The sequence below is a fragment of the Silurus meridionalis genome, chromosome 20, assembly GCF_014805685.1.
Source record: "Silurus meridionalis isolate SWU-2019-XX chromosome 20, ASM1480568v1, whole genome shotgun sequence".
In the NCBI taxonomy this organism is placed as follows: Eukaryota; Metazoa; Chordata; class Actinopteri; order Siluriformes; family Siluridae; genus Silurus; species Silurus meridionalis.
In genome coordinates this window covers 2,750,276-2,771,299 of record NC_060903.1, presented here as the reverse complement: position 1 = coordinate 2,771,299, position 21,024 = coordinate 2,750,276, and the positions used below count along the sequence as shown (strand labels likewise).

Below are 21,024 nucleotides of genomic sequence, written 5' to 3'. Positions count from 1 at the left end.
AAATCTCTGCTCCAGCAGCAAAAAAAACGTGCAAATATAAAGCAGAGACACTCTCTCACAAATATATACAGTGTATAAATACAAAAGAAAAGAAACAAACAATACAGTAGTTACACTTTCTAACAAACTAATAATAGTATAGCATATCTATATATACATATATACGGTTACTACACATTTTAGATTATTAGTTTGTATACAGTCAAATCCTTCGTTCTAACTTTCCAGGAAATTGTGCAACTCATCTTGTTTTATTGACAAAAGTGTTGGCCCCCACAATCACATGATCTCAGCTGAACTCCTGTGACCCTTTTTTACCCCCTGGCTTTATAAATTTTTCACATTCAATTATGAAACACAAGCTTAATGTGATTAAGAAATAGATAACTACGAATTAATTAATATTTAGGCCCTTTTCTGTTTTTATTTTTCGACAATGTAATGAATTGATCCTATTATATTGTTATATATTATGCGCGCAGTGCGCATGCGCATGTTTACATTTGACGCGCATGCGCGGTGCGGAGTGCTTGCGTAGTGACAGATGATAACCCAGCGCGAGCGCAGCTCCTCGTTCTCAGCCCCAGCCCGGTGTCGCGTAGGAGGGCAACAAACATGACTCCTTCAACCATAAGCTTTATTTTGGTGCTTTCAGGAGTTATTATTTTACTCTCGGAGACGCCAGGGGTGAGTTTTGTGTCTGGTTGATGTTTTATTTTGTTTTCGGAGTTAATACGGATAATACAGCTCAAGCTAAAACTTGTTGTCTGTCCGGCGCGAGCTCGGTTTATTAGCTAGCTATGTTTTTCATGCTAAGTATTAATAATTATTTCTGAGGTTTCTAATAATGTATAGATAGCATTAATTAATTACATTTGGGACAGAAATTAACTGGTAACTAGAATTACCCGGTCTTAGCAACAATGTTAGCTTGTTTTTTTTGCTATCTAATTTACATTTAATGTACAAAAACATCTAAATGTATTATTTTGTACAGATGTTTAGACGATTGTAAACAAAATATATGCTATAACCTCAGTCTTTTTTTTTTTTTTGGAAAAGTTTTGGAAATTCCGGCCCGGATGGCGTGCTTGTGTTTGGATGGGCCTCCTGTCAATCAAGAGTTCAAGGGGCGGGGTTTCGGCGTTAACGTTAATTGAAATGTGGGCGTGGTTTTGACGCTCTTTAAACGCTGGCTCTTGAAAAACAAGGGAAAGTGGTTTATACTTGTCACGTGTACTTTACAGAGCAGTGAAACGCTTGCGTCCAGCTATTTAGAAAGCCGGGGTCAGAGAACAGTGTCAGCACTGAAGGTTTAAGGGCCTTGCACAGGGGCCCCAACATTTCCAGCTTAGCAATACTGAGGTGTGAACTCCTGACCATCCAATCAGTAACCCAGCGCTTTAATTACTGACCTTCAAACCTTCTATTAGTATCAGGATTAAGTTTTAAGAGATCGTTGTGCATTCATGCTGTATGTGTGTGTGTGTATATATACATATTCTATAACTAAAGATGTGATATTTTTTCATCTTTCTTTTCCGAAAAGAATTCTTCTACATGAATTAGTCACCAAATTCGTCAGCACTGGGTGGAGAAGCTTCCCTCGATGTGGGTGGTGAAGCCGACTCGGTATTTCACCAGTGGCTCAGCTCATGAGTGTGACACTCTGTCACTGACACTTCGTTCCTATCTGGACTTGGTTTGAGTTTTTGCGTACAGCAGCACATTTTACACCCAAAACAGTTGAACTAGTATTTTATGGCTGATGCAAGCATGGTCATGTGTGCGTGTGAGAATCTTTTCTTTGTGTTGTGCAAAATCTCTCAAATCCTCTTCACCGTATTGACAAGCACGCATGTATTGATCTGGTTATGTAGAGCATCTGTTATACAGTTCCTTATTAATGTTGTTTATATCGCACCGGTTTGTTAATGGCGAAGTTTGTTTAGTGTGTTTGCACCGTCTGGACCGTGTTAATCTGCTTTATTGTTTAGTGGTTAATAAAATAAGGACGCATCAGGATTTTCAGCGGTTTAGAACTGGAGTTAATGTTGTGGAACTGTGTGTGTGTGTGTGTGTGTGTGTGTGTCTCTCTCTCTGTTTGTCTGTCTCTGTCTCTGTCTCTCTCTCTGTTTGTCTGTCTCTGTCTCTCTCTGTCTCTCTGTCTCTCTCTCTGTGTGTGTGTGTGTGTCTCTGTGTGTGTGTGTGTGTCTCTGTGTGTGTGTGTGTGTGTGTGTGTGTGTGTGTCTCTCTCTCTCTGTGTGTGTGTGTCTCTCTCTGTGTGTGTGTCTCTTACTCTCTCTGTGTGTGTGTGTGTGTCTCTCTCTCTGTGTGTGTGTGTGTCTGTGTCTCTGTGTGTGTGTGTGTGTGTGTGTGTGTGTGTGTGTCTCTCTCTCTCTCTCTCTCTCTCTCTCTCTCTCTGTGTGTGTGTGTTTGTCTCTCTGTGTGTCTCTGTGTGTGTGTGTGTGTGTGTGTCTCTCTCTCTCTCTCTCTCTGTGTGTGTGTGTGTGTGTGTGTGTGTGTGTGTGTGTGTGTGTCTCTCTCTCTGTGTGTGTGTGTGTGTGTGTGTGTGTGTCTCTCTCTCTCTCTCTCTCTCTCTCTCTCTCTCTGTCTCTGTCTCTGTCTTTGTCTTTATCTGGGTGTCTCTCTTTATACCCCCTGCAGTATCTCAGTGAGGCCATTAGAGAATATTTGCAATAGTTGTGTGGAACTAATACTGTATGTTACTATGTTTGCTGTTGACTATAAGGCAACGCGTTAATATAGAACGCTGATTCAACTGAACACAGCGACCCGCATGTTCAACTGTTTCACTTCCAGCCAATCAGAACTGAGCATTCAGACCGAGCACTTTATTCTTAATGTTATTCTGCATTTTGCACTGCTATGAATGAAGTAATCTCTCCAGATAAGTAGCAGAGGTCATCAGGAAGCACTGCCCATTTGGGTAAGATTCTCTCAATGACACATGATTCTCAACAGTTTGTGACCGGGGTCGAGTCGGTTCAATTGAAGAAGTGAGTCGACATCGGTTTTTGCAGCGGCTGGCAGCAATCTTTTGGTGTGGATGCCTCGGCACGTGTCAGAGTGTAGAGCATGCAAAACCCGACACATTCAAATCCTCTTCTCTAACTTAGTCAGCTCCAGACCGAGAGCCTCAGGAGTGTCACTTCTGCTAATGTGTCATCTAGTCTTTTTATATAAAAACAGTCGAGGTAAAAAGGAAACCAGTGCGAGACATCTATGCTTTACAGCGTTGATCGTTCACGGTTTGTTTTTAGCACATTAGTAGAAAAACAGATAGAATGAGACGAGTTGTGGAAATTCAGGCTTTCCCAAAATGTGTGAGATGAAACCACTCAGGAATGTACCTGCTGGAGTTTCAGTATGAGAGATACACCAGGTTTGGTTTAGGGCATGGCAAAATAATGTCCATGTCCTGATTTATTTATTTATTTATTTATTTTTTGGATTAAAATTAATTTCGGCAACTGCATGTCGGTCTCCTGTTTGCTTCTGAGGCCAGGAACATCACATGATCATCAGCTATTACTTCATCAGGCCAGCTTTCTCTTTCAAAATTAGACTCACATGGTCAGATGAGTCAAAGTCAGCGTGTGAAAATGGGGAAAAAAATTATTTTTTTTGTGTACACCGAGAGAGGAAATAAGTATGTAAATCTTTTTTGCTTATGCTGACCATAACATGCTTTTTGAATACCTCAGTCCACAATTATTCCCCATTTGCTGCAATAATAATCTCCACTCCTCTGGGAAGGTGTTCCACTAGATTTTGGAGCGTGCTTGTGGAGATCTGTGGGAAACTTTTCGTTATTTTTTTCAGCAAGATTCTGGCAGTCCTCTCACATTGATTTAGAAGCTTTCGAGGTGTTTTTTTGGTGTTTTAATGTTTTCTAATTCTTCATAACATTCAAGCAATAACTCTTGACCTGAAAACTGTGCACTCTTATTGGCTAATGTACCATTGACCAGCCACAGTGTTTCTCATTATGGTTTCTGGGATACGTGTGATTTTTGTAAATATAAACATGACGTTTGAGGCAATGCATGAATGCACAATAATTTTAGACACTTATGGAAAGTAGTAGTTGAGTGGTTAATTCTCTGGGTTACTGTTTGAAGGCCGGAGGTTCAAACCCGGGCAACTCAAAGCTGATGCTCTTGGGCCCTTGAGCAAGGCCCTTAATCCTCAGTGCTCAAGCAGTGCTGTATCATAGCAGATCATGCACTCTGATTCCAGCTACCAGAATTTCACTTTGCTGTAAAGTACATGTGACAAGTATACAAGCACCTTTCCTTCTTTCCGATGATTAAGATGATCACTACGATTCGGTGTAGGCATCTTGTCATTTGATCTCTGTAGCATGAAGAACAATCCTCAGGTCTGTTCCTGTGCAATATGTGTGAGATGTTATGCACTGGAATAATTTATAAAATAACAAACACGATTGTCCCAATATTTATTTCCCCTTATTGTAAATTCCTGAAGTCAAAACTTCTACTTTATCTTCCGCAATCCTGTTCAGGGGATTTCATATTTTGGTAACACATGTCTAACTTGAACACAAGTTACATGCACTTGTCCAGCCCATGCTAGATGAGTGTGGAAGATCTCCTGCTTTGACCTCGAATATACTGAACACCTTTTTACGATGATTTGGAACGCTGACTGCACCCCAGGTCTCCTCTTCTCACCTACATCTTTACCTGACTTTACCTGATGAAGAGTTTTCTCTTCTGCTGAGTGGAGATTATCATTAAATGTGGACTAGAAGTAGAATGAGATGCTCAGAAAGCACATATTAATCTTATGGGGTCTACGATACAAGATGAGAGGTTTTATATATAAAGGGAAAAATGATGGACATATAACACTTTTTTTTTCTTTGTTTGTTTCCATCTTTCTCCCCTTTTATTTATATATATATATATATATATATATATATATATATATATATATATATATATATATATATATATATATATATATATATATATATATTATCTCTTCTCTATTACAAGGCCGAGGCGCAGCATTGTATCTGGTATGGAGAATGTGGCAACTCGACTATTCTACCAGATAAAAAGTACAACTGTAACTACACTGGACCTCCTAAACCTCTGCCTAAAGATGGACAAGACCTTTTACTGGTATTTAAGATCTTGTGTGTTTTTATTTTGTTTTGTTTTCTATTGTATGGATGTTAAACTATTTAGTTTTCTCACTTTATATGGAAACCAGCAGCAACTATTAAAATCTGTGTAAAAACATGCATATTACATATGCAAATAGCCATGAGGAAAAACAATAAGCTGATATTTTCGGTTCCTCTAAATTCAATCAGCTGTTTGGCTGACAGTAAATTGAAAAGCTTCTGGTATTCGGTGATTTGTGATTCTAAAGCCTTGTTTATATTCTTGCTTGCAGGAACTTTGCCCCGGTTTGGCCTACGGTAACCAGAGCGTCTGCTGCGACACCCAGCAACTGCGCACACTCAAGGGCAACATCCAGATACCTTTACAATACCTGTCCAGGTCTAAATGTTCTCTCATGACCCTATCTACCTGTGTCCATGTAAAAGAGACTTGACTGGCGAGAATTTGTTTATGACCCTCTCATGACCTGTTTACGAGCTGTTGTAAGCGGTTTCTGCCGAGCACTAAAACGAATCGTTGTTGTGAATTCAGGTGTCCGGCATGTTTCTTTAACTTCATGACCCTGTTCTGCGAGCTGACCTGCAGCCCTCGGCAGAGCGAGTTCCTCAACGCAACCCAGTTTTCAGCCGACGCTGTGGACAACAGCACCAACGTAGTCGAACTCTCGTACTACATCAACCAGGAGTTCGCTAACTGTGAGCTGTTTTAAATACTTTAAATATCCGCATTGCATCAATTATACACGACTGTTAGGGGGTGTAACGGTACGCACAATTCACAGTCCGGTACGTACCTCGGTTTTTAAGTCACGGTTTAGTATCAATTCGGTACATTTAGGGGGGAAAATGCAAAACTTTAAAATAACTTTTTTTTTTCCTTTAATTAATGCAGTTTATTATTAATATAATTTCTCAACATGATCATTTACAATTTGAAATAAAATCCCTGCTTGGTCAAATAATATATACAATTACATTATATATATCATATAGAGCAAATCAAATTATTGCAGTACATATATTGATTAATTGATTGATTAACTGATTAATTAGTACAAATTAAATTGATTAAATAAAATTTCATAAATGAATTATTTGACAATTGTCATACCCCATTTGGGAGAAGAGGGAGAAGCCACACTGCGTAAACTCTTATTTTTTTTACATATATAAAAATACCCCTGGCATTGTTGTTTACATATTTAATAATAATAATAAAAAATTCGCTAAAAGTGCGGGGTGGAGAGTAAACATACTTGTGGTCTGCCGCTCAAAACTTTCCTGAGGGAACTTCGATTTGAACTACTTCCTTCAGAACAATTGTTGAGCACAAGTGCCTAAATATATTGAAATGATTTAATATTCTGAACACCATGAAGATAGTATAATAATTACTATATGGATTAAGCTAATCATGTACTCTTCTCAGCAATGTACAACGCGTGCAAGGATGTAGAGGCTCCTTCCAGCAACGTGAAAGCTCTTAGTCTGCTGTGTGGCCGAGACGCCAGTGCCTGCACCCCCACCAATTGGATCGAGTACATGTTCGATACCAACAACGGCCAGGTTCCTTTTGCCATCAAACCCGTGTTCACAGGTGACACAGTTTAATTAAAATGATCATGAGGACATTTATGTGAATTTGATTTGCTTTCTGATTGGTCATAATAGTGAACAAGATATTTTATTCATTTTTATTTTTTTTATTGATTTGTTTCCAGGTGATCCTCCATCTGGAATGACCTTCATGAACAACCACACGTTTGGCTGCACCGAGTCTCTAGACGACGGCTCGGCACCGTGCTCGTGTCAGGACTGCAGCGCCACCTGTGGGCCCTCGCCCATCCCTCCGCCCATCCGTCCTCCGTGGACAATTTTGGGCTACGATGCCATGTACTTTATCATGTGTCTCTCGTACCTGGCCTTTCTCCTCGTCTTCTGCAGCTTGCTGGCTTTGGCATGGTGCTTCAGGTGAGAAAGCAGATACCAGACGATCAGCTCACTGAGTCATAGTGATGGACATGAGCAGGATCTGATTGTTCTCAGTTCCTTGCTCACTTTAACAAAATGTAGAAACGATGCATGTGGAGTTCCTTCAGGAGTTGTTTTAGTTTGTCAGAAATGCACTTCCTTATAGAACAATGTCTTATCAGACAAATCATGTTTCAGTCACAAGGGAAAAAAAAAATCATCCGTCTGCAAAACTTACTAAACCGGAAATTAATATGCATTTCTGGTAACAAATTACAAAATTAATGCTTTTCCCCCTGTTTTTAGGAAAAGGGACATCACGTCGGAGTATGGCCCCATTCAAGACGCCAACGAGCCTCTTTCATTGAACAAGGACTCTGATAGATCATCCAGTAAGTACCAACTGATGTCACTGAGCAGAACTTAATCATTAATGTTCAATTCCTGTATTTGGCTGGTCAGAAAAACTTTAATTCTTAGTAACATTTTAGGGAACCTTTTGTGGTCGCCACTGGAACCATCAAAAGGAACACACTTATAGGCACTAAACGTACACATTCTTTTATGTAGCCTTATAACCGCTTTATCTCTTCAAAGCTGCTTTGGGACAAAGTCCATTGTAAAAAAGCGCTATACAAATAAAACTGAATTGAATTGATTTCAGCTGCACAACAGATCATGGGTTTATACAGGGCGGCGCAGGGAAACTGGATATTTACAGAGCAACACTGGAGCTTTGAGGATTGATTTGTATTGTAATCAATATCCACAGTCTACTACAATGGCTCAGGATGCCCAGGTTGCATTTAATCGCTCTTCACTGCACACCTCAACAATTCGGTGATGAGGATGGGTTCCTTTTTGAGTCTGGGTTTATTCCTCATGCCGTATCAGGAATTCATTACCAGACATTCCACATGAACAAATACAACTATAAGTGACAGTGGAGTGGTGCGGTTGCAGGGAGAAGAGGTGGAGAAGGTGAAGAAGTTCAGGTACCTGGGGTCAACAGTGCAATGTAATGGAGAGTGTGTTGGAGCAGTGAAGAAAAGAGTGCAGGCAGGGTGGAGTGGGTGGAGAAGAGTGATAACAGGAGTGATTTGTGATAGAGTATCTGCAAGAGTGACAAGGAAAGTTTATAGCACTGTGGTGAGACCTGAGATGATGTAGTTTTAGAGACAGTGGTGTTGAGGTAGGTGGAGCTGGAGGTAGCAGAGCTGAAGATGTTGAGGTTTTTGTTGGAAGTGATGACGATGGACAGAATTAGAAACGAGTTTATTAGAGGGACTGCATATGTAGGATGTTTTGGAGACAAGGTGAGGAAAATGGGGTATATCTGTAAAAGAATGCTGATGATTGAGCCGCAAGGAAGAAGGGAAAAGAGGAAGCCCAAAGAATAGGTTTATGGATGTGGTGAGGGAAAGCATGCAGGTGATTGGTTTTGAAAGAGGCAGATGTAGAGGATGCAGTGATCTGGAGATGGATGGTCCACTGTAGGGACCCCTAACTGGAGCAGATAATTATATATATATATATATATATATATATATATATATATATATATATATATATATATATATATATATATATATATATATATAATAAAAATACATTTAATATGATCAAATTTACATAATTTCAGTTTATTCCAAAAACGTTTCTCAAATCTCTAGCTTTCATATCAGTATAGAAATCCAAACATACCATTCTTTCTTATTCCAGGTGGCGTGACGTGTTGCGAGTCTCTTGGTGAGCGCTTTGAGAATTTCCTCCGCCGTATCTTCAGCTGCTGGGGCTCGTTCTGTGTGCGCCGCCCCCTGCTGGTGATCTTCTCAACCATCGTGCTGGTGGTGATCTGCTGCTTGGGTTTAAGGTACATGCGCATCACCACCGACCCGGTGGACCTGTGGTCGGCGCCAGACAGCCGCGCCAGGCAGGAGAAGCAGTACTTCGACGAGCACTTCGGCCCCTTTTTCCGCACAGAGCAGCTCATCATCACCACTCCATGGACTAACTGGTTCACGTTCGAGTCCACCACCGGCGGTGACATCCCCTTTGCGCCCATCTTGAACATCTCTTTGCTCCATCAGGTCAGGGAATCCTTTTTTTTTTTTTTTTGGTTTGCTGTAGAATGAAGGAAAGTTATTTGAGATCCATCACCATGCTTAACTTGATCTTCTCTTACCAAGATTCTGGATCTCCAGACTGATATTGAACACCTGGAGGCAGACTTTAATGGAGAGAAGGTTACCCTGAAGGACATCTGCATATCTCCTTTGGCTCCTTACAACAACAACTGCACCATCTTGAGTGTGCTTAATTACTTCCAGAACAGCCATGAAGTTTTGGACCACATCTTGAGAGATCAGTTTTACGTGTACTTTGATTATCATACGCACTTCCTGTACTGTGTAAGGTACGTGCTCTTTATTGTTTTTAATGCATTTTAATCTGTTGATTAGATACATTACACTATTTGGCCAAAAGTATTGGGACACCTGACTTCACTAATACCCCTGTGGCTGAATAAAATCTCCATACTCCAAAATCTAGTGAAACATCTTCCCACTAAATGTGGGACGGGATGATCAGAAAGCACCTACGCTCGGGTGTCCAAAAACGTTTGGCCTTGCAGTGTATGTCGAGTACAATTTAATTATAATTTTTGTGGAATGCAGGTTTTTATTTCCTTCTTCGATTAATTTCTTCAACACGTTTTAGTTCCCCAGTAGCCCTGGATGATACGGGACATTTCCACGACCCCTGCATGGGCACCTTTGGCGGTCCTGTCTTCCCCTGGCTCATACTCGGCGGCTACGAAGGTCAGGAACTGTTTTTGTCTTTTTCCGTAATCTTTCTCAGCCGCGATGATTTCATAAGTAAAAGAATACGTGTACCCAAACGCGTGTTCTGATCACGTTTTCCCTGTTTAGGAACGACGTACAATAACGCCACCGCTCTAGTGATCACCTTCCCAGTCAATAACTACCTGAACGACACGGAAAAGCTGGGCAGAGCTCTGGCTTGGGAGAAAGAGTAAGTATTTTCTGTGTATTTTCAAAAAGTCCAACAAAACGTTTTTAATAATATGATTAAGATTAAAGATGCAAGAGATTTCCATTCTTAATTTGTATAAATAACCCAGAAGATACAATCCGAACCTTTTCGAGGATTTGAAGATGTTTTGAAGAGTTGTTCGTGCTCTTGGAACCATTCTGTAATTTCAGCTTTATGGTTGCTACCAAAAACCACTAACAGAAACAAAAACCCCACTGAACTACCGCAGTCCTTATTTTAACCTGCATGTTCCTCTTATCTTTTCCTCAGGTTTGTCAGATTTTTGAAAAACTACAGCAACCCCAACCTCATCATCTCCTTCAACTCGGAGCGCAGCATCGAGGATGAGATCAACCGAGAGAGCAACAGTGACATCGCTACCGTCCTGATTAGCTACGCCACCATGTTCATCTACATCTCCCTGGCCCTGGGTCACATCAGGAGCTTCAGTCGCCTGCTGGTGAGTTCGAGTTTATCTAGCAGGATTAACTGATTGTTACAAGACGAGTGTCGTCCTGCAAATCATGTGGGTTTTTTTTTTCCAGGTGGACTCGAAGATCTCTCTGGGTATAGCAGGAATCCTGATCGTCCTGAGCTCCGTTGCGTGCTCTCTGGGAATTTTCAGCTACTTCGGCGTTCCTCTTACCCTCATCGTCATCGAGGTCATCCCCTTCCTGGTGCTGGCAGTAGGTGTGGACAACATCTTCATCATGGTGCAGACCTTCCAGGTCAGTGGGCCGTGTAGACAAGTAGATGACTTCTAGGTTGCTGTTTACCTTGAATATTAGCTGTTGAAATTCCTCTGCTTTTTTCAGCTGTTTTTATTTTTGTTTTGTTTTTTTACGGAACTGCAGCTGCAGAACCTGTGGGTTTTGCTTCTCCTTTTTTTTTTTTTTTTATTTTGAGTTGATTGTGTGAATATTTTAGACTTTAAAGGGAAGTTACGTTCCTCGATCACAAGTCTAAAATTTCAGCAAAAGTTCATATCGGTGATGATCGTGTGACGGTGTGTGGGGACTTTTGAAGGATGTTGATTATGAAATTTCTCGGTTCGGGTTCGCTTGCTTTCGGTGTCTATTTGCATGAATGCAAAACTCACAATTGTGCGATCATAAGAGGTTATTTATTATTATTATATTTTATGTCAACATAATAAATTTTTGTATTTGCTGTATTGACGTCAAAAGCGAGAGACTCCGTGCCGACTGACTGTGTTTGGTCTCTTCCTCTTTTTGTAAACAGAGGGATGAGCGGATGGAGCACGAAGAGCTGCATCAGCAGATTGGCCGTATCCTGGGAGATGTCGCCCCAAGCATGTTCCTGTCCTCTCTCTCGGAGACCGTGGCATTTTTCTTAGGTGAGGACGACGTTTCAAACCCTGGCTTACGATGAATATCGGAGGGATTTCTGCAGACACACTGGGTCGGGTCCTTCGTATGTTAAATGTGCCACGTACGGCTTTAAACACCGTTTATTTACTTTGCAACACAAGTGCTGTATTTTGTAGAAAATGGGACGTATTCTACGGTTATAACGACTTCATGGTCAGGATTATACAATTATTATAAAATAGTTCTGTTTTTTTTTTTTTTTTTTTTTTTTTTTCTTTCTCTTTATAATCTGTATAATGTTTTTCTTTCTACAGGAGCTTTGTCCCACATGCCGGCCGTACGAACGTTCTCGCTCTTTGCTGCATTGGCTGTGTTTATTGACTTCCTCTTGCAGATTAGCTGTTTTGTCTCCCTGCTTGGTTTGGACATCAAGAGGCAAGAGGTAAGAGTGACCTAGACACACTGTTATCGGAGATCACATGGATCCAAAAAATACAATTTTCTATAATCAATAAAATTCTTTATATAATTATTATAGTAGTAAATGCTATTCTTCAAAAAAAAAACTAATCTATGTTCATTGGGTTAGTAGTGATGGTGCTGCAGTAAACACTGAAAGTTGTTCGAGTTATTTGAGTATAATGTACTTAAAGTCTGATCTCGTCTGGTTGAGCCTAATTGGATTTGTCTGCTAGTTGCAACATCGCCAAGCCTGACCCTCCTTATCAGTGTGCTGCATGTTGTGTGATTGTTCGATGGAGCGATGTCTTAACGTTCAGCGTTATCTCTGGGACTTTGATCACAGCATTCAGGGCTTGAATTCGGGAGTTTTGGTGTCTTTAATCAAGTTTATTTATATAGCGCTTTTCACAATGGACATTGTCTCAAAGCATCTGGTTCTGTCTTTCTATATGTAATGTATGTGTATACACCGATCAGGCATAGCATTATGACCACCTGCTTAATATTGTGTTGGTCCCCCCTAAAAAGTCCTGATCTTTCACACATTAACAGCATGAACTTGTTCAGCAAATTATACTACCTGACCCAGTCGTCTAGACGTCTCAATTTGTCAAACTCTCAAATTTTTACACTCGCTCATTTTTCCTGCTTCTAACAATAACTTTGAGGAAAAATTTTTCAATAAATATATCCACCCAGTAACAGGTGCCATGATGAAGAGATCAGTGTCATTCACTTCACCGCTTATAGTTATGCCTGGTGTGTGTGTGTGTGTGTGTGTGTGTGTGTGTGTGTGTGTGTGTGTGTGTGTGTATCCCCTACTGCCTACTTCACAGTTTAATAGGTCATTTATTATCTTTTAGAGGAATCGACTGGACATCCTGTGCTGCATCAAGCTGTCCAATCAGGAGGAAGAGAATAGTGATGGTGTCCTCTATCGCTTCTTCAAGAAAGTCTATGCTCCCTTCATATTGATGGACTGGGTGCGCCCTCTGGTGGTAAGTATAACGTGGTACATCAACCCATTCTAACTTTTTCTAGATTTAAAATGATTTATTTAAATATCAAAGGTGAATAATATCAGTAATGTTGTGCTTTATATTTTCCAGGTTGCCGTGTTTGTGGGAATGCTCTCGTTCAGTATAGCGGTCACCGACAAAGTGGAAATCGGACTCGACCAACAGCTGTCCATGCCTGACGTGAGTCTTACGTTCTTGTCATTAACTCCTCGACTTCAGAGGAAGCGCATAGCGCTATTTGCTGTTCCCGTGCATGCATTTGAGAGAATTTTGCTGGCTTGTTGTACAGGACTCGTTCGTGTTGCACTATTTCGGGAACCTGACTGAATACCTGCATACGGGTCCTCCGGTCTACTTCGTGGTCAAGGAGGGTCACGATTACCGCACAATGGAGGGACAGAACCAAGTGTGTGGCGGCGTGGGCTGCAACAACGACTCGCTCGTCCAACAAATCTACACTGCGTCACTCATGAGTGACTAGTAAGTGACCTTCTCACGAATGCTTAATCATCTGGACATAATGAGTAATAGGTGACTTTTAAACAGTAGGGTTTTTTTTTTTCCCCAAGTTAAAAATAGTGGATCGATGATGGTTAAAGTTCTGCATCTGACATCTACATTCCTAAAACAATGTGGTTCATGTATAAACAAATACCTCACACACCACACCAGGCTTTTTTTTTGAGACTCAAACTAATGTTTTACTCCAGTCCAGGTTTTTTGGTGCTAAAAATCGCCTGTTCTGTTTTTTTTTTTTTTTTTTTTTTTTTTTTTTTTGTGTGCAATCTTTTTTTTAACATTAAAAATGATTGCTGTGCAGCTCAAGGCCACAGAAGGTATCTATCTGAATAGCAATGCTTCCTGAAGTAGAAGAGAAGCCTACGTTTCGTTTCCTCTTTATCAAGTCATGTTTTTATTTAGCCATGTTAAAACTACAGCTGACTACAGCCTCAGCTGAACCCTTCCCCCATTTTTCAGTTACTCATCTCTCCGATTTCTTCATAAAAGTGAAGCAAGCTGGTATGAAGAACCGGTGACTGTATATGTACCGTATATGAGTGGAACAAAAAATTCACATTTCTGATCAATTTCAGTACAATATTCATGCATTAATATTCTCCCTTGATATGCTGAATGCTTGATGCTTTTTCAGAGAAATTCTTGAAGCCGTACATAAATCGAGTTTTCGCAGCACAGATGGTGTTTCTGAGAAGGATTGAATGGCCAGTGTTTTTGTTTGTTTGTTTTTTTTGGACTGCGTTTAAAGTGTGAGGCCACTTGATATGTTTGTGAGGGAAAACTTAGATTTGAACTATGTTCCACACGTAAAACAGGGATTGTTGTAAATGCGGCAGAAATTGAATGAGAATCTTCCTCTCGATCGTAACAGCTCGAAGATAAGCACGACCCCGTCCTCGTGGTTAGACGACTACTTCGACTGGGTGAAGCCGCAGTCTACCTGCTGCCGATTCTACAATTCTACCGGAGCCTTTTGCAACGCTTCAGGTAAACGATTAGCCACAGAGTCAACACACCTCAAGGACGTAGCTGGTGGAAGTTATAGTGAAAAGCTGAACCCATGTGGTTAAGGGATGGTGCTCTTATATTTCATTTACGTATAAGGTTTTTTTTGCCAGTACACATTTAAAGAGGAAATTATGGCTCCTTTGCCCTTCTGAAAACTAGTATGCACGTTAGGACATGTTGAATGTTTACTGAAGTTGCTGTGTGTGTGTGTGTGTGGGGCAGTGGTGGATCCTTCCTGTGTGCACTGCAGGCCTTCAACTCCCAGTGGAAAACTGAGACCTAACGGCACTGACTTCATGAGGTTCCTTCCGATGTTCCTGTCTGATAACCCCAACATCAAGTGTGGGAAAGGGTCAGTAAAACATTAGTAAAAAAGGGGGAAGGGGTACCTCAGTAATGTTGGACTTCTGATCAGAAGGGTTTGAGTTCAAATCCCACCACCATTTGATCGTCCGAAAGTCGCTCATCTGTTCTGGTTATTAGCACTGTGATCACAATTGAAGACCCTTTTTGAGATGAGCATTAATATCCCTTTGCTTGACCACCCCCCCTAGTGGCCATGCTGCATACAGCACTGCAGTGGTGCTGAAGGACGACACTAGCGTGGGCGCCACCCATTTCATGAGCTACCACACGATCCTGAAGACTTCTGCAGACAACATCGACGCCATGAAGATGGCCCGAGAGCTGGCCAAAAACATCTCGCTCTCCATGGGCTCGGAGAATCAGACGTACAATGTCTTTCCATACAGGTGAGTTATGAAAGGCAAGCGTAAACATTATTAAAGGTGCAATGGTCATATGTGGTAATATGTGAGTGGTATTTCCCGAAAACTGGGTTGGAAGTGTGTGTGGAAGATCTTGAGTGGCCTGCTATAGATGGGATTTTTACTAACACCCTTGTGGTTGAATAAATCTCCACAAGCACACACTTCCCTGAAGTTTCGAGGTTTATTATTGAGGCTGGTTGAATCATTGAAGTTGGGTAAAACTCAAATTTTATCAAATGAAATGCAAAAAAAAAAAAAAGATCTTCCCCAATGACCTGGTTGTGCTTCAAATCATGAAATAGTTTAGTATTGAACGCACATTTACAAATAAAAAATATAAAAAATGTAACCGTTCACTTATTTATTTTATTGAAAACTAATAAACTTGCCTCTCCCCCACCCCTCCTTTTTCCTCCAGTGTGTTCTATGTGTTCTACGAGCAGTACCTTACCATCGCCCACGACACGGCTCGGAACTTGGGCGTGTCCCTGGGGGCCATCTTTATAGTCAGCACGGTGCTCCTGGGCTTTGAGCTGTGTTCGGCCATTCTCGTCTCCCTCACCATCGCCATGATCCTGGTCAACATGTTCGGTGTGATGTGGCTGTGGGGCATCAGCCTTAATGCCGTGTCGCTGGTTAACCTAGTCATGGTGAGCATGTGTAAATAAACGAATGGGGATGACCGTAATTTACATTGTAGGGTTGAGGATCATCAGTACAGTTCATCTAATATTCAGATTATTGTAACTATATAAATATAATCACATAATTCATTGACCTTAACACCACTTGGATGTTTCATTTTAATGATGTAGACGGTTCTGAATTTACATATTTTTAAATATTTAAATTAGGCACTTTCTCAGTTTTAGGTTGTTTTCTCATCATTAGAAGCCACCATAATTCCCAGCTGTCGTAGATCAGTATTGGATAGGTGTACGTTGTTTTTGTTTTGTTTTTTAATCCAAGAAAAGAAACATCAGAAATATTTTCTTTCTTTTTCTATGTACATGTAGGAAGTGTATCTTTCTTTATACATTGCATATTTGGTCCATTTTTACCAGATCATATTTACTTATTAAATAGTACATTATTTACATATAGTTAAACTTTGCTCTGTGTGTTATTTAGAGCTGTGGTATATCGGTGGAGTTCTGCAGCCATATCGTGAGAGCGTTCTCCATCAGTACTAAGGCCACACGGGTGGAGAGAGCTGAGGAGGCCCTGGCGCACATGGGCAGCTCTGTGAGTACCTTTTCTTTCTCTACCTATTAAAACTTTGTCTACTTTTTGGCTCTTCTATAACCGACTCGGGCGTACTTATATTGCTTGTACATGTTTGTATTTATTCGTCGATTATTATGAAACACATGACTTAAGCACCATCTTGTCTGTAGGTGTTCAGCGGCATCACGCTAACGAAATTTGGCGGAATCATCGTCCTGGCTTTCTCCAAATCGCAGATCTTCCAAGTCTTCTACTTCCGCATGTATTTAGCCATTGTGCTGCTGGGAGCAGCTCACGGCCTCATTTTCCTCCCAGTGCTTCTGAGTTACGCAGGTATGAAACCTACTGCTGTTTATTCCAGTGAGCTGTAGTGAAGGAGCAATTGTTCAAAGCTGATGTTATGACCAGAGTGATCACTAATTATTATTGTACACCAATCAGGCATAACATGGACGATTACTTTACCTGCTCATAATGTTATAATACACTGATTCTCCTATCGGGGCACCTGTTAGTGGGTGGGATTTATTTATTAGGCAGCATGTGAACATTCTGTCTTCAAAGTTGACGTGTCGGAGGCAGAAAAAATTGTTTGACGAGAACCAAATTGTGACGTCTAGACGTCTAGGTGAGAGCATCTCCAAAACTGCAGCTCTTGTGGGATGTTCCTGGTCTGCAGTGGTGAATTGGCGACAGAGGCTGGTCCGTGTCGTCCGATCCAACAGACGAGCTCCTGCTCAAATTGTATAAGTTAATGCTCGAAGATCAGGACTGTTTTGGCAGCATAAGGGGGACCAACACAATATTAGGCAGGTGGTCATAATGTTATGTCTGATCGGTGTGTATTTCCCTTTGATGAAGACCTTCAGCCCTGTGATGTAAATCAGACAGACACCCGGATTATATTTTAATCTCTAATGATCTCGTCCGTAGGTCCGTCTGTTAATAAAGCAAAAGTCTTGGCAGCACGCAGCCGTTTCTCCGGGACAGAGCGCGAATACCTGCTCGCCAACTGACGGCAACAAGGAAACTGAAACATCGATCCACAAGGGACTCTGTGGGTACAGCAGTTTCTCATAAAAAACACACTAACAAACGCACACCCACACACTCACACCTCGACTATAAGACTCTAACTCAGGACTTCTGCTTGGGAGGACACACACACAATCCAGTGTGATTATGGGGGAAAACGGTTCAACTGTGGGATTTCGCTTCGGCAAAGCAACAGACGAAACCGGGGGCTGTGACTGAAACTGTGTTCAAGCTACTTTATAGAACAGAATTACACAAACATGCAATATTAACTATAACAACATGCAACCCGGACGTGTTCCTGATCTCTGGGGTTATTTATTTTGCCAAATGTTTTTTCCTTCTGATGCTTTAAATCACGTCGCCTGTTGGGGGAAAAAAAAAAAAAAAAGTAAAATACAGCACCAATGGTAATTGGGTTCATTTATCCGATTGTATTTGATTCACATGGGGTGTTTTTTTTTTTTTTTTTTTTTTTTTGTTTTGTGATTGCTGAAAAATCAGTAAATGGTACAAAATAACTGCTTAAAGAAAAGCAGGAAATCGGGACGCTGGACGCGCAACGTCCTCGGGTTCAGGATTTGCCGGTTTCTATGAAGTGCTGTATCTTTTACAGATCAGCGTACACGTTTACCTCAGTGCTCAAGTGTCCGAGGAGTAATTCTCAGAAGAATAAAAATAAAATAATAGTGTTTGGGAGTTTATATCAGATCTAGGGTTAGACACGTTCCACGTGCTAGCGATTTTAAGATTCACGACTCGTCCGGAAACGCCCTCACGTAGCCGTCAGAACGCCGATCCTGAGACACAGGATCTTATATATATATATATAATATAATATAAAATGAGGAAGAAATGTTAGTTATACAGTGAGGTTGGGAGATTGTATTTTTTAACTTTTTTTTTTTTTATTAATTTCTCAATCTGAGATGTACTGAAAAGTTCAAGACTGCATTCCATGCTGAATAACACTTTAATATTTGTGTGGTTTTGTTGGGGTTTTTTGGCAATAAAAAAAAAAAAAAAAAAAAGTGCTACTAATTTGTAATCCACTTGGCGTCAACATGAGATTTTATTTTACCGTGCCTATAGGAAGTCATCATACACTGGGAATCTTGACCTTTTACCTTTTTATAACCTCAACATCCAATTGAAAATAACATTTCAAAACATTTCATACATTTAAAGTGAACAAAAATATGGACACCTGACCATAAAATTGGTATCTCCATTTGCTGTTATAATAACCTCCACTCTTCTGGGAAGATGTTCCACTAGATTTTTTTAGTGTGCTCATGGTTTGCAGGTGAGGTTAAATATGATTTCAGCTCTAAAGCAGACCACTCAAGATCTTCCACACACGTCCAACCCATGCAAAGTAGATCTTCATGAAGCTGGCTTTGTGCACAGGGGCGTCGTCATGCCGGGACACGTTCGGAAAATTTCATTCTCCCAAATCCAGAATCCAATTGTGTGCATCCAGATGTTTGTAAACAGTCTATGGAGGAACCGCATATGGCTGGAAATTCAGGTCTCACAATACTTTTGGCTGAAGAGTAAATGTTTGTGTGAATGGAAGGTAAGAAATAAACACCTGGATTTCGAACCTCTTCTAAGATCCTTATTTTGAAATGATCCCACGTGATTAAGTTGGTTAAATGAATTCTAAACAAAGATTATCAACGCTCTGTTTCTCGGTGTGAAAACGGATTATGAGTAAACACACAGTCCACGCCCTCGGCAGCAAACACTACACGCTACAACTCACAAACACTTAAAGCTCATGATGTTCTTCTAAAAGCACCAGCGATGCATGAGTGCTTAACCCAGATCTCCTTTTGCAACAGCCTTCTATTTTTAGACATTTAAGGAGGTTTGGCCCCATTTTTATCACTTCCTTTTGTTCTCTTCTCAACCACCAGAGGGCGCGCTGTATCTTTATACATGTACAGTATCTGCTCCATGTTAACAGCATGAACAGTTTTCTAGTAACCTCTTTTACATTCTTGTCTGTTTATTAATCAGTGTGTGTGTGTGTTATATCTCTATATAATGAGACTGCATTATATCTATATGTACATATATAACAAAATTTGACCATCACACTGCATCTGGGTACAGCTGACCAAGAAATGCTGAAGAACCAACACCTCTGAGATGGAGTGAAGAAGGAAACTTTTTCTTCACTGGGTTTTTAGTGTGCATGCATGTATACAAAACAAAAAATAAGTTTTTCAGCAAAAATCTGTCTCCTTATTTTGCCTGAATGTCATAAATGGTGCTTCTTGGTGGTTGGATATGATGTGTGCTGCATCATCTTTCACGTCAGATCTCCAGAATGAAGCACATCACTGGGAAAAAAAAGGAGTTTAAATCCATCTCTCCACGAGTCTGTTTCTAACAGCAGTAGGCGAATTTGCTTACAAGCAATTAAAGCGACTCCAATCTGTCGGTGTTTGCTGTGATGAACAGTGGCGCAGATGGCGTTCTGGAACGTTTTACACGTTTTTAACACGCATTAGCGTTGAGTTCGACTGCGAATAAGATTAAATAGTCACAGATAATATACAGTGTCATTCTAGTGGGGTTTGTTGTCAAAACAATACACTTTGGGTTGAAAATCGAGTGAAAAACTTGTATCTCGGTTTTGTTTTGGGATTCAAGCGTGAGATTTAGACGAAATTCAGATACCGTTTTTCTTCCAACCTTACAAACACTTGGAACAAACGCGACAGTTAAAATATTAAATGTCAAATATAATCGATAATAAAGTAATCCTCTGTTTATCGCAGTTTTACGTTCCCAAATCGCCCGCGATAAACGAAAAACCGTGATAAATAAACGGCACAAAAATGCTGTTTTCTGTATACAGTACTGTACTGTATTTACATTTTACTCCATATTTAATCGTTGCCTTTATAAAAGACTTCAGGACTTTCTGAATCAGGTTTTTTTTTAAATGTAAGCACATTTTCTATGAATAATTTGTATTTGTTGTATTTATTTCTTTCCTAATTTGTTACTGTTGAATGTGGAACATTTTTACTTTACACATTTGAGTGTCTCAGTGTGAATGAGCTTCATGTTACTGAGGGTGTCAATACAATACAATAGAACAGCGACAATAGATATTATAGATAAAAACAATATTTTTGTATTAACTTATGTGAGGTTAAGTTTCCAGCGTGACACTAAAACAGGTAGTAATAATGACTACTTTTGACTTAAGTACATTTCAGAGCACATTTTTTACTTTAACTTTGAGTAAAAAATTGCAGTCAGAACTTTTACCAGAATCTTTTACAACACGAGTATCTGCACTTCTACTGGAGTGAAGGATGTGTGAACTTTTCATCCTTGTGAGCTCCCTTAATCCGTGCTTTCATCTCCTGCAGCTACGCTGAATCTTAAACCCACAAACCAAAAAGAGAGAAAGACACAATAAC

General features: G+C 40.4%; 1 protein-coding gene across 1 annotated transcript; it reads left to right on the top strand.

Moving 5' to 3' along the window:
- The first annotated feature begins 540 nt into the window (after nt 1-540).
- On the top strand, nt 541-18,630 carry npc1 (Niemann-Pick disease, type C1). The gene is made up of 25 exons (XM_046876767.1): nt 541-687; nt 5,046-5,174; nt 5,452-5,558; nt 5,712-5,875; nt 6,609-6,776; nt 6,901-7,150; nt 7,457-7,542; nt 8,873-9,240; nt 9,340-9,566; nt 9,872-9,972; nt 10,084-10,186; nt 10,478-10,667; nt 10,753-10,935; nt 11,450-11,564; nt 11,853-11,980; nt 12,864-12,998; nt 13,110-13,199; nt 13,309-13,499; nt 14,410-14,525; nt 14,769-14,898; nt 15,101-15,298; nt 15,735-15,966; nt 16,448-16,561; nt 16,714-16,876; nt 17,477-18,630. The coding sequence occupies exons 1-25, from the start codon at nt 616-618 to the stop codon at nt 17,557-17,559; spliced, it is 3,843 nt and encodes a 1,280-aa protein (XP_046732723.1). The 5' UTR covers nt 541-615; the 3' UTR covers nt 17,560-18,630.
- The last annotated feature ends 2,394 nt before the right edge of the window (nt 18,631-21,024 follow it).